The sequence below is a fragment of the Cheilinus undulatus genome, linkage group 6 (assembly GCF_018320785.1).
Source record: "Cheilinus undulatus linkage group 6, ASM1832078v1, whole genome shotgun sequence".
Taxonomy (NCBI): Eukaryota; Metazoa; Chordata; class Actinopteri; order Labriformes; family Labridae; genus Cheilinus; species Cheilinus undulatus.
In genome coordinates this window covers 39229789-39244753 of record NC_054870.1, presented here as the reverse complement: position 1 = coordinate 39244753, position 14965 = coordinate 39229789, and the positions used below count along the sequence as shown (strand labels likewise).

The 14965-nt window shown below is 40.6% G+C and overlaps 1 protein-coding gene across 2 annotated transcripts in view; it reads left to right on the top strand.

Annotated features, from left to right (window-relative positions):
* Window positions 1–14965, top strand: part of slit1a (slit homolog 1a (Drosophila)) — a 166955-nt gene that overhangs the window by 106918 nt on the left and 45072 nt on the right. For both annotated transcript variants that reach the window (XM_041789473.1, XM_041789472.1), the window contains exon 10: window positions 9548–9619. In XM_041789473.1, coding sequence (XP_041645407.1) covers window positions 9548–9619 — 72 coding nt within the window. The remainder of the gene's footprint in view (window positions 1–9547; window positions 9620–14965) is intronic.

The window sequence follows — 14965 nt, the reverse complement described above, 5'->3', positions numbered from 1 at the left end:
CATTACTGTGGGACACTGCCTTGGTCAGGACAGAAATACAAACTAAAACTTCAAAATTAAATCAGATTAAACTTTCAGGAGGGTTAGGGTGAGGAAACCAAAGTTGAAAGCTAAAAATCTGACCTGCAAAATCTGAACACAAAACGTACGCTGGCTACATTACCCATTAGCTATATTGGAATGCTAGCTTTTGCTAAGTTTGCTAAAGCTTGCATTGCTAAAGCGAATGAAGCTGTGTTATGTAATAACGTTAACTACGTAGCTGGCGTAGCATCTTTAGCATAAGCTAACGATGCTTAAGCGAGCCACTATTTGTGTAAAAGAGTGTAAGACAGGAAATACATTGTACCAGCAACAACCTGATGGTGGCGGTGCATCTCACAGAAGTGGTCTGTAAGAGGAGCGTCTGAGATCTGTGGTCTGCAGTCTGATACCTCTGACCCCTCTTTAGCTTGTTTACATGTATTTCAAAAGTCCAGTGTTGTTTTTAAACTCAATAATTTTCCTTTTTCTAACTGCACGTAAACATACTAAATGTCTTCTGTTGCATAACAAACTTAAAATGCATATTTGCGCTACACAGACTTTATAGGCCTTTTGAGGTGTAACCAATTCAGTCTCTACATTTGAGTTTTTTCCCATGTTTTGTAGACTTCTCAAACATGGCCTCCGGGCTTTAGCTTCCAAAGGTGGTCCCTCTCAGAGAAACTAAAGTGATCTATGAGCACAATAACCAGCGAGCAGCCTTGCTGGGAGAGCTCCTGAGAGATCGCTCTGCCCTGCACAGGTTTTATAGACAGTAGATTCTCTCTTCACAGCAGATGAGTAAAGACATTTTAAAAGTCTCCCTGCCCTTCACATCTAATTGGTGCTTAACCGTGTCCTGCTTATAAACTCCACTCCGTTCTGATTCATCTTTTACAAGAGCGGGGTGAGCACACTGGCCTATATCATGCACATTCCTCCTGTCCTGCCCATCAGAGCCTTACCTTGCAGGTTATATTCCCACAAAGGCACTCTTTCTCCTCCTCTCTTGTTTTTTTTTTTCTTCTCCACATTTCTCTCGCTCTATCCCAGCTTGCCAATTCACCACAGGCAGGTTTTGAGGAGACGGATCAGCGGAGAAGGAATCAAAAAGGCTAAAGGGGGGATTCCGCTCGGTAATTTGGTGCTGTAGGTTTGATCTGTGCTTGAAGTTCATTATAAAATCAGTTTCAATTACAGCAAGGCAGGCTGCTGGGTATCAAGGCCAGCCTAATGCCTTGTTAATGAGGCACTCGGAAACTCACGTACACACAAACACACACATGCGGCTCTCATTATGTACAAATCTGAGACCTGCAACCTCTCTGCCCCGCTCTCCCCTAATGAATGCCAGTGTTGTGTTTATGGCTGCTGCTTTCTGCACTGCTCCAAGCTTCTCTTGTGAGGCCAGGCTCAGTTAGGCTAAACACTACCACAACAGATTATTATGCACCATAGTCTCTGTCTGCAATGACTGAACTCTGCCATAAAAATCCTCCCCTGCCTTTCATCTGCTGCTGCGGTCCTGCCATCCATTTCTGACTCACGCACTCGCCTGGTGAATACCCAAAGGCATAATGTGTTTCCCTTAATGAAAAACATGCTCAGATCCTAATGAAAAGGATGAAAAACCATTGATTGGACTGACACAAACACCAGCTCAGACGCACGAAGGCTCACACACCCCTACAAATGTTCAGTCTGATAAATTAGATTGGAACCATTGATTGTCGACTCTGCGATTGTGTCTTTTTCTCTCTGTTGATTGGATGGAGCAGATCCTTTGTTGATTGGAGGGATTAAGTCACTTGCTCATATCGATCAGAGGGAAGTGACAAAAAGTTGTCAGACAGCTTTAGGCATCCTTTTCTGGCACAGGGGGGTTTGGTTGCATGCTGAAACACACAAGGCATTAAACTTTTAAAACAAAATCATTCTCCGCAGAAAAGTAGGCTACAGATACTTACGTAAAAAATAATATACTTCTTAAACTACTCTGCCCAAGTAAAAGTAAAAGCAAAGGCTTATGAATGTGCTCAGTACAAAAGATAAAAGGGCTCTAAATGGCTTTTGCTCCGGTGAAAAATGTTGGGAACTGCTGGTACAGATTGGTACATCTGTTCAGCTGCTAATTGATGCAAATATTAAATCAGTCAGTGACCTGGTAGCAATCAGTGCCCATAGTCATGCTAAAGACAATCTACTAATAGTTCAAACTGAGTAACAGAATGAAAAAGAAGGGTGATTTCAGTCACACTGAATGTGCTGTGGTAATTGGTGCCAGTTGGGCTAGTCTGAGTATTTCACAAACTTCTGATCTACTGGGATTTTCATGCGCAACCATCTCTAGGGTTGGTGAAAAATGGTCTGAGAAAGAGAAAATATCCAGTGAGCAGCAGTTCTCAGAGCCAAAATGCCTTGTTGATGGCTGAGGAGAATGATCAGAATTGTAGGTCAAATAACCATTCAGAAAAGACTCTCTAAATACGCAGATCTTGAAGCAGGTGGACTACACCAGCAGAAGACCACACTAGGTGCTACTCCTGTCAGCTAAAGCTTGCCAGACTACAAGATAATTGTTCCAATTTTGGGCCAGATTCCTCCTTTCCAATCAAAGCCCATTTTTGGATGGCTCCAAAGATTATCTTGCCAGATTATCCTGACCTGGAATGTGAAATGTGTGAAGGGTGATCTTGAAGACAGCTGGAATCTGTACCACTTGGGATCATAAATATTAAACATGTTCAGTATTTACAATCAGATATTGCAGGCATGATCAGGATTGTTTTGTTGAATGGAATAATAGTCGATCAAGAAGCAAGCAGACTTAAGAAGGTAGCACAACGAACGCAGCCACGGCATGATAGTAAATGCAATGCTTAAAGCTAGACAGGCGTCAGAAATGAAAGACCAACTTGTTGATTTGTTGTAACAACTCATGTTTATGCATACCACCTTCAAACTGAGTCTATAATTTGCAAAACTCAACAAAAATGGACAAAACAAGATTGAAGAAATGTTCCTGGTTTGATGAGTTGTGGTTTTTGCTGCCAAATTCAAATGATGGGGTCAGAATTTGGGGTAAATAGCAAGAAAGCCTGCCAGACTAATCGCCATGGCACATTTAAATCCCTTAAATCACCTTTCTTCCCCATTCTGATGCTTGGTTTGAAATGCCTCAACCATGTCTACAAGCCATTGGTTGCTACTATGTGATTGGCTAATTGGATGTATGCATTAATAAGCAGTTTAGCAGGTGTTCCTGATGAAGTGATTGGTGAACGTATGTTTTTCTCACTGGTCAGGGGTTGAACAAACTGAGGACATGGACGAAAAGTGATTCTTTCCATTACGCAAAAAAATAAAAAATAATAAAAATCATGACTTTGTCTATTTGGGCCCCATCACATGATGAACCTACTCTCTCAGTTTTTATTTTCCCTAGTCTTGATGTTTTGCATTATTTCACTTGATGGATTTGCAAAGAAAATCTGTTTCAATAGGTTACATGCTATCGAAATCAGGCTGAAATCAGGCTTGAGATTTGGAGGGCTGTGCATAATGTTGGAACTAGGGCTGTCATGATATCAGATTTTCACTTCACGATTATCGTGGGCAAAAAATGTCATGATAACGATATTATCACGATATCGATAAAAATTAAAATAATAATGGGACAATCAATCAAATTTATCTTTAACTTTATTTGTGTTGTGTTCTCTCTTTTGGCAGATGAATTACACTCAAAATACCTGTCTAAGGAGGTACTGAGACAATATGAAAACAGTAACTGTACAACTGCATATAAAAAGTGCAATTACACTCAATAGCAGTTAAAAGGTAACCAGATGAACTGATAAACAGAATATCCACAAGGTGCAACATCTGCTATAACTACAATTTTATCTGAAATAAAGTCATTTGTGGATAGTAGGGGACAGCATTTGTGTGCAACTGAAGAATGACAGCTAACAACTTTGGAATAATCCAATGTCTACTGAACAATCCCTGGCATATTTTTCATTTTCTGTTTCCATTCTGTTTCCAGACTGTGTTCAAGTGGCACTGGATCATTTACATGATATTATCATTATGCACATTTTTAGCATGATTGGCGATTATTGTCAATACCAGTGTACCGTGGCAGCCCTAGTTGGAACACAATGCTAATTTCCCTCCAAAGCAGAGGCGTTGTTCTCCATCACTTCCCATGTCTGTTAAGCATGTGCGCACGCTGAAACAAACAGTATGTAGAGATCCAGACTGGTTTGGACCAGTCATACAGACTGGTTGATGAGAGAAGTCGCTAAAGCCACTTGGCCCAGCGCTCTGCGGCATGGTGAGGGCAGAGGAACCGCAGCGCTGTCACTCCGCTGTAAACCCACGGACACATTGGGACAGGCAGACAAAAACAGACTCAGAGAGCATGTCAGCCGCAGGAATCTGTGGTCTGGAATCACTGCTATCCTGGGAATGTCAATTACGCTCCTATAACCTCCGCAAAATTTAGGCCACTGCTTTGAAGGGGGGAAAAGAGTCGTGATTGAAAAATTTGGAAACCTAAAACTGTGAAGTGGCTGTGGCTGATGTTTGACAAAACATTTACCCCCCATGAAGAGACACAAACAAAGCGTTGCAGGGGGCTTATGTGACATGTTGTAAATATGAAAGGCTGCAATTAAATAAATGAATCATGGAAAAATGAGCCTTTACCATGAAATTACATAAATAAGAGGGTAAAATCTGTCAACATCATTATGTTAGCCAGAGTGATCATGATATCTGAATATTTCTCATTTTCCTGCGGTGGCAAAAAGCTCTAACGATCTTTGGACTGCATCCCCACACTTCAAAGAAGCTTATATCTCCCGTCAAAGTTAATTGGCTTCCTACATTTCACCATAAATGTTGTCCACTGCTTCGATGGGGAAAGATTCCTGATTGAATATTTTGAAACTCTGAGCTGTGATGTGGCTGTGGCTGTGTGCTGACAAACATTAAACCTGCATGCATATGCATTGCATGGACATAAAAGCAGTGGAGCAGGGGGCAAAGAGGCTAGTTGTAAACTTAAAATGTCTTTAAAGGAGTATTTACAGGCTTTTCCCTCCTATCACTAAATAGCTTATATTTTTATAGCTCTTTTTAAACAAAGAGCTGAAGGTCCCTACATGAATAGCACAAAAGAAATAATCACACATGGTCCATTTCCACCAAGTAGTCTGGTTTGGTTCAGTTGGGTAAGAGCCACTCTTGTGGTCCCAAACAGCTCTTCGTTTGAGATCATTTTGACTTTTCAAACATCAAAATGAAAAAAAGGAGCCAGTTCCTGTTAATCACATAAAACAGGTCTTACAACTTTCATGAACGACACATCACTAAAGGTCTTCGCATTGAGTTGTCATTTCAATAGAACCAGTAAGTCACACTGTTTTTTTTTTTCAAATGCATCACCATTTCTTTTAAAAGCATGTGTTGAGAAAACACAAGCAGACCCTTTAAAATAATCATAAAAATCAATTCAAATGACTAAATATGTGGAGAAACAAGGAGAAATAGAGATAGTTTCTTAAAACATGTGATTTGACAACAAACCCTTTAGGGTCGGTGTCCACAGCTGCTGCTTTTAGCGCTGGCAGCACTCACAACCTCAGTTTCAGAGCACTTCGGTTCATGTTGCTATTACAACAGTTGACTTCTGCTGTCGTTGTTATTTTAGTGGGCCCTGATTACCGAGTAATTTTATTGTTAACTCTTAACCTAACCCTTCCCCAAACCTTAAACCTAACCCTTGTAATATTGGGGTACTTCTCTGGTAATTAGGTTGTATTTTACCCTAAACCTAATCCTCTAACTCTCCCCTCACTAACCCCAAACCTAACCCTTGTAATATTGTGCAACTTCTCTGGTAATTTGTAATTTATCAGAAATAAGATGAGACTTTTCTAAATAAGTTGCTTGATACTTTACTGGTAATTTCTTTATTTTAGCCGTGCATATTTAACTGAATTCTTCCTGAATATTTTTGTATTTTTAGGGTTCAGGGTAAGATTTAGGTCAGAGTAAATTAGTGGCCGTGGCTCTCGGGGTGTGGGTTATCGGGTCTTTAAATATAAAAAACAATGCTAAAAAGTCTCCTTGGAAAAACGATGACAGTTTGTAAAATCCCAGTTAAGCGGTTAAAATTTGGTTTAAAAATAGCGATTAATGATACACTGAAAAGGAGCAACAACAGCACCTTACTCCACTCACCCAGGGTCTCTGAAGAAATGACCTGAGGACAGTTTATGTATGATTTTAAGATAAATACATAAATATCAGAAAATGTTTAATAAAAGAAGATCTTATATAACTGCCTTTAATTGATGTGTGAAGCTAGAAATATTTTAAAAAATGGATACATTCGTGAAAAAAGGGTCTAGGGGTTAGGTTTAGATTTAGGGGGTTAGGGTAAAATCCCATCGGAGAATTTTCAACATTATTACCAGGAATTGCTTGAAAATGACTTGGCAAATGCTTCCTTAAATATCTTATTTCCAAGTTTCTACTTGGTAAAATGCCGACTTCTTACAATGTGATTACAACCTGATTCTAGTGAAGTGACTGTATGATTACTCTCATTACTATAAAATGACTAAGTAATTAGGGCCCAGTAAGGTAAAGTATTACCTTTACTTTATTTATGGATTAACCTTCTTCTGCAGCACTTTTCTCTTTCTCTGTTTCTCCCTCTCTTCTGTCTTTGCATCTCCTTCTTTTCTCTTCCTGCGTCTTCCTCCTCTCTCTTTCTGCATCTACCTCTATCCCTGTCTGTAAAAATCCATCATTGTCAATAGGCCTGTATTTTCTGAATTTAGTTAACTTTTTAAAGAGGGAATAGATGCTTTAATGATAAATCTGGAAATTTGAAAACATTAAATGCTGAGGCTCCAATGGCCTAGATGTTACATGTGCCTCATATGTGACGGCTAGAGTGCCTCAGGGCTTTTCCGACTTACATTGCCCACTCTCTCTCACCTCATAACCTACTCTATCCACTGTCCTGTCCAAATAAAGAAGTAAAGCCCCCCCAAAAAAGGCTAAAAACTCTGTTATGGACTATTGTTAAGCCTGACAAATCATAATATGCTTCCCATGAGGAGACTCACAGCAAAATAGAGGCCATAGAGGCTTGCAGTTCATTTAAAACCTTTAGAATGAAATCATTAGATCTAATGGAAATGGTCCAACATAATTAGAGGGTTAAATCTATCAACAACTTTCTGATTGCAAAGGAGTTATGAAGATTTTTGAATATTTCTCATTCTCCTGTGGTGAGCACTTTAACAATCTTTAGATTCCATCCTGGACAATCTCAGCATCATGCTTCCGATAAATTTCAATTTCATTACAAAAATGCCTTTGTTGGAAGCCTCAGAGTGTTGAAGATCTTTGGATATTTCTCATTATTTAGTAGTGGCAAAAGAGCTTAAATGATGTTTGGATTCTAATTTTGTAGTAGCCTCTGGATGTTAAATCTCTCCCAGGCCCATGCCTCCTGTTCTGCAGCCCGGTAGGACAAGCAGACAGACCCACAGCTGGCTCCTTCCAGGCCCTGCTAAGCCTTGTTAAGGACAGTTTTAAAAGCTGTGAACTGACCTGCAGATAAACAGCCCTCTGCCAGCCACACCAGGGAATAAGTCTGGGACTGAGCCGGGTCCTGAGCAGCAGCAGCCGGTCTGCCGCGCACACGGTCACATGCATGCCCAAACTAATGGGCCAAAGAGATGTCTGTTTCCCTGAAGCCATCTGAGACTGATTAGAGTTTGTTACTGGTCTTTTCTAAATGTCCGTCTGTGTATCCATTTCATTCTTTGACAGTTTTTTTATGGTGAGGTCTTTTTCTTGTCAACTCTGCTTCAGCTGGAGTTTATCTCACAGGAAAATCTGAACTTTAGCCCTTGTCAAAAATCTATCCCTGAATTATTATTTTTTTTTATCCGTTGCCTTTTGACACGTTATAACAGCAAATTTTCTCTGTGAAGTCTCGAGAAGCAAGACATTGTGTAAAAAAGACACCAGGATGTCACAGTCAGTAAGTTTACATGCACATTTACACAAACATGCAAGAGTTAAGGGTCATTTATGCTCCGTTTACTTACAAACATAGATCCCTGCATTTTAAATGATAACAACCATCACTGCCCACACACTTATGCATGTCTGTAATGTTGAGGAGGAGGTTAGAAAATGAATTCAGTAGACATGGAACTTGTCCGTCCTTGTTTTCAGTTTTGTGAAAAAGCACAGTCATAACTGAAGTAAATCAGATGAGACAGTATGAGATTCTGCTCTGTATGATTTATTATGATTTCTACTGGACTAAGGTGTTTTAAAAGTTTTATTATTGTTCAACTTCCATATATGGAAAAAAGTATTCAGCCACCTGACCATTAACCAACATGGACTGTACTGACACTGTATTCAAATACATCACTTTAATATGGAGTTTGTCACCCTCCTGCAGTTGTAACATCTTTGAAACTTCTTGGAAGGCTTTCCACAAAAATTTGGAGTGTTTCTGTGGGAATTTGTGCCCATTTCATTTATGAGGTCAGGCACTGATTTTGGACGAGAAGACCTGGCTCACAATCTCTGCTCTAGTTCATTCTAAAGTTGTTCAATGGGGCTAAGGTCAGGGCTCTGTACGGTCCAGTCAGGTTCTTCTACACCAAACTCATCAAACCATGTCCTTATGGTCCTTGCTTTGTGCTCTGGGGCACAGTCATGATGGAATTATAAAGGCCTTCCCTGAACTGTTGCCACAAAGTTGGAAGCACAGCATTGTCCAAAATGTCTTAGTATGCTCAATAATACCCTTATCAGGGGCCCAGCCCAAACCCTGAAAAACAGCCCCATACCATTATTTCTCCTCCATCAAACTTCAAATTTGGCACAGTACAATGAGGCAGGTAACCGTCTACCAGCACCAACTCATCATTCTGACTGCCATCAGTAGATATTTCTAATATGTTCATTAAAAGGGACACAGGCATTAAGGGGTTAACTGAAAACATGTGAGAAGGTTATAAATATGTAATATTTGACTCCATTGCAGAGGGTTTAGTGTACATTTTGCAACTACCCAAAGGATATGGAGACAAATTTCCCAAGAATACATGAGATCATAACAGATTTATATGAGAACATAAGTGCAGGTCTCGGTAAATGTTTTATTAAGAAGAATTATTACTCTGACTTTTTGGTTTTAACACCTTCTAACGCTGTGAGACAGGGCAGGCTCCCCTGCAGTCCTTCTCCACAACTCTTGCAGATTGTTTATTGGTTCTGAGGATGTTATGACTCCGATGTGCCTGGACCATTTACAGCTGGGGAATAGATCTCCCCGCTAATATAATCAGGCCAATCACCAGGGGTCAGAGTTAATTGGAGGATTACTACGCTCTGTTGCTATGGAGGAGTCCATTGTTTGGTTAACTGATTATATCTCCTCTTCTTTTCTCTTCTCTATTTTTTCCTCTAGACGTCTGGAGCAGAACGGGATTAAGTCTGTTCCTCCTGGAGCCTTCTCTCCATACAAGAAGCTGCGTAGGATGTAAGTACACAGTACACAGACTCACCTCAGGGCTAAATAATACAGATGAGAACAAGAAGTTGAGGTCTGTTCGTTCCACTCTTAAGGAGCATGAAGTATTTATTTTGTCTGTGCTTAAAGAAGAGAGTCTTGTTCTCAGACTTTTGGTGGTTGGTAGCACTCAGATGCTACATGAGCATAATAACAGCTCTTATATTCCATTGCTGCACACACTGGTATTCCCCTGGCTAACGTTGTGTCCAGTCTGGGTTGTTCCTGCGTTGGCAAACTGTAAACTGCGGCTGGGACGGTGTTTAGGCGATGGTGAGAGTGTTCTTGAACCAAGGCTGAAGCTTCGCCCTCTGAACGGCTGGTAGTTGAGATGTTTTTTTCCCCGTCCAACCAGCTGTCCAGTAACGCAGCCAGAACACACACCAAATCAGCCAAAGCCACAAGTCTAACACCACCCAGCCTGACCGACATAGCATGAGGGAGAGACAGAGGAAGCGGAAGGTCAGGGAGTTTTTCTTCAGCTCTTTTTAAAGGGATTCCTCTCTGTTTTATCATCCAACTCCAGGGACTGTTGTGGAGTTCACATGAGGTGAAAACAGCAGACGACAAACTAGAGCAGCTGCAGACGAAATCTGAAGGGAAATTAACGTCTCTTCCTATAAGGGGTCAAAATGTTTTAGTTTGAAATTTGTGAACTATGTGGACTCGAACAGGTCAGGCGTTAACATAAGACTAACGGGAACTCTTAAACTGAATAAATTTCACAGTAAGTATGAACAGTGCCTATAAAAGTATTCACCCCCTTGGGTGTTTAACCCTTTTATTGATTTTATAAATCAATCATGGTCAATATGATTTGGCTTTTTGACAAAAAAAAAAGCCTCTAATTTCAAACAGAATACTACAAAATAACGTCAACTGCAGTAAAACATGTAATGTAAAATAAGTGACTGCATAATATTCATCCTCTTTAAAGTGATTTAACAGAGGTCCAGCCAATTGATGCTAGTAGCCTCACAATCACCTAAATGGGGATTACCTGAGTGCAGTGAATGTCTAACAAAAGACACCCATGTCTGGAAGGTTCAGTCACTGGTTAATCAGTATTCATGGCTACCATTATACCATGAAAACAAAAAAAAAACACTCAGCAAATCATGTTTAACCCTGATTACAGTGAGCCAAAAGGCATGTGGGAGACTCCAACGTCAAGTGAAAGAAAGTTCTTTGGTCTGATGAGACCAAAATGTTCCTTTTTGGCCATCAGACAAGACACTATGTTTGGCAGACACCAAACACTGAACATCACCAGAAACACACCATCCTCACTGTATAGCACGGTGGTGGCAGCATCATGCGGTGGGGACTCTTCTTGGCCACCAGCCCTGGGAGGCTTATAAAGAGAGTGATATGAAAGCAGAAAAATCTCGAAAAATCTTGGAGGACAATTTCATGCAGTCTGCAAGATAACTATTGCTTGGGAGAAGATTTATTTTCCAGCAAGACAATGACTGGAAGCATACAGCAAAAGCTACACAGAAATTATTTGAAGACAACAAGGTGAACGTTCTGAAGTGGCTGAGTCAAAGCCAAGACCTCAGTCCGATAGAGAACCTGTGGCTGGACTTCAAAAGACTGATGCCTGTGTAACCTAGCAGAGCTTGAGCAGTTATCCATTGAAAAATTTAGTAAAATTGCAGTGTCCAGATGTACAAGCCTGACTGGGACCTATTCACACTGATTAAGCTGTGATTGCAGCCAAAGGTGTGTCTACTAAGTACTGGCTTGAAGGGGTGAATTTCTATGCAGGCACTTACTTTGCATTACATACTTTTAATTCAGTTGACATTACTTTGTAGAAAATCTGTTTTCACTTTGACATTAAAGAGTTTATTTTTTCTTTTTCTCCATCCTATAAGTGTGAATGTAGAGCTTAGAACAACAAACCTAGAGTGAGTTTCACTTCCCTCTTTTTAAGAAAGCCATAACTCAGTAATATGTTTAGTTAGGATATTTGATGTCCTCTTAATGTTTTCAATGTTCCATACTAAATCATTAACTCCCCAAAGTTTGGCCATAAACGGTAGAGCTTTGCAATAGTATAAAGGAAAAAAGTTTACCCCGTCTCATTTAATATTTATAGAACAAAAACAAACCATATTTAACAGCTGTGAGAACGTGTCGCCCTCCTCCATCTGGTCCTCCAAACAGAGCTGACCTGCTACTGTTTCTGCCGCCAATTCTGCATTTAGCAACAACAATGTGTGGCCACATGTCTGTGCTGACCCGCAGTGCCTCTGTTGATTCAGCTGGCTGTGTGCCCTCAGCGACGCAGCAAGCGTGTCCTGGGTCCAACAGCCTCAGTGCACACTGTGTAGACAGCATCAGCACACCATGATGAATACAGCAAATCCCCAGGTTAGGTTCAGCAGATGTTTGTACATATGATTACACTTGTCATCATTTTCTAAACTTTTGGATACCAAAAGTTTTAAAACATGATCTCTGTTATTTTAATGATCCAAAGTACTGGAAAATACCAAAGCTTACAGATCTGCAGTCATATTTTTAATACCAAAGGCTGCCTTAAACAGAGACATAACTGTCTTACAATGTTTTGTGCAGTTTTGACTGTGCAGGAGTTTGCTGTCAAGTTTTGGTTAAAGTAAGAAATTGCCTAAGTGCATTGGACTTGTTCTTTTGTTGCTGTGGTATCAAAATAGACACCAGTATGATCTGATTTTATTAGAACTGGATCTGGTAGAAAATCTGGTGTTCTCTGATCTTTAATCAAAACCCCATTTAAAACTAGTAAAATTCCAGTTACCTTAGTAATCAGTAGTATTAAAAACTACTAAAACTTCAGATCCTAAATTATTTCATTCTGTTTTTATTAAAACTGAGTCAAGCTTTCAGTGTCTGGTGTTGTAACGCCTGATGTTACATGTTCTAAGCTTGCAGCCCTAGTTTGTGTTGATTTTGAAATCAGTAACACTTAAGAGATTCTAAAACCTCAAGAAATCTTCATTTCTTTGGTCATATTTTAACCTGAATCCACCAAGAGCAAAAGAAAGAAATTTACATATGTACAATACATCAGGAATATTATGGTACCAAAACATCCACAGTCAGGACCACTTAGTCAAGAAACACACATTGTCTGCAGTTATTGATATTTTAATTGCCTCCACCAAGGAGGTTATGTGATCGGGTGGGTTTGTTCGTTTGTTTGTTTGTTTGTTTGTTTGTTTGTTGTTAGCAACATAACTCAAAAAGTTGTGGACGGATTTTAATGAAATTTCAGGAAATGTCAGAAATGGCATAAGGAAGAACTGATTAGATTTTGGGACTGATCTAGATCACCATCTGGATCCAGGAATTTTTTAAAGGATTCTGTACTATTGGGAGATAGGGCTAATGGCGGAGGTCTGTGCTGTTACCACTTTACACCAGGAGATGGCGGACATGAGTAACTTCAATCCCAGCAGCAGTTTTTGGGTGTGTTTCTATTAAAAGTTTTGGAGTTCATGGAGTTTGAAAGACGCACGCCCGATCGAGGAGATGAGTCGGAGCATAACAGAGAGAAAGACAGTGAATTGTAGTGAGAATACTTACAATGCTGGGAGGTATAAAGGAATATTCAGCCCTGCCATGACTTCCAGTTGTCCAGTGAGACCATGGGTGAGACTGTCAGTGCGTCTGTTGGCACCGGCAGGCAATGCTTTGGCCATGACAGTCCACCCATAGTGAAGCCAATGCTTTGCCTCACTGCATTTTCACCCCACCAGGGAGGGTGTAATCGGCGAATGCTGTGGTGGGGGGCACATGGGGATGGATCCAGGAATTTTTAAAGGATTCTTCACTATTGGGAGATAGGGCTAATGGCGGAGCTCTGCGCTCTCTGAGTGCTTTTCTAGTTTTATTAGAAGCTATTATTATGCAATTTATTGCCATGTTTTCTATTTGCCAATATGACTGTTCTGGGACTTTCCTGCAGTTCTGCAAGACTTTGTGGAAAGCATCAAGCAGGAAAAGCAAACATTCCTGCCCTTTCTCTCAGCAAGAGAGCAGAACAAGCATCATTGACAACAGAAGCATTGATTAAGTCAAATGTGACATAATTGAGGAGCTGGGGGGGAGGAGGGTTGCTTAAACAACTTGCAGTGAGCGTAGAAAAGGGTGGGGAGGCCAGATCAGCTTAAATATGACGCCATGAGCGCATTCAGACAGTAGGAGGCTTCGTGGGAATCAGCTGGGAGTCAGCTGATGAGGGCTTGTGTGAGATCAGCTGATCTCTACACTATATACTTAATGAATGATTGGCTTCTTGCCTTATTAGCAATCATGGAAAGCTGTGATGTAATTTTTTTTCTTCAAGCATCTTCAATAAGAATGTTTATCTTAGTCTACATTAAATTTGTTTACAACCTTTAACAAACTAAAATGAGGTATGGCAAAGTGGCTCAGTCATCCTTGTATTTTTCAGATTGCAGCCCTTAGTGAAGAAAAGTTTGGACAGCTTTGACTTAAATGGTTCATTTCTGACCAAGCTTTGTGCAGAAAATATTTGGTTATAAGGCAACATCAGTCTAGTAAAAGTTTTATGAGGCTGTTGTTTATTTGTTTTGTTTATTTGTGGTGTGTGCAGCTATGTGTGCAATGCCTCCTCCGACCCTGCGTGTCCTCTTCTCCCTTTAAATGCCAACCACACACATTCTCTGTCACCTTGTCCCGGTTTGGATGACCTACACATGAACCGCTCCCTAAGACATGGATGCACTAACACCCCTCACACACTCACAAACACACCAGTGTCTGCATTTATAGACACACCAGTGCAGATGTTGGCTCCTTCTCTGCATTCTGGCTTCCAGGAAACCTCAGTCCTTTGCGAGAAGACAAATGGGTACTTATTTAACTGTTACCCCCAAATGAGAAAATATCCCTGCGCTCCACCACATGATGATTTTCCTTCAAAGGTATCCAGTCGACTACAGCGCGGTCCACATACTCCATTAACTCTCCCTCTCCATCTGTCTTTCTCCCTTTCTGTCCCACTGTTCCTCATTTAATGTTGCGTTTACTCACACAGACACTCGCACACATAAACACACAGACACACACAGGCTTAGTGGTTATCCTGTGGGGAGAGGCCTGTGGATCCTATTAACAGAGGCTGTGTTCAGACCCAGTCTACTGTATTTCGCTTTGGATTTCAGCCGTGCACCCCGTTTTTACTCCCCACAATCACTGCTGCTGCCTGATAGGCCACAAATAACACAAGTAACTGTTTTGATTGGCTGCAACACTTGAACCCACTTCATTTCATCAAATCCCTTCAAGGGACGCACCATC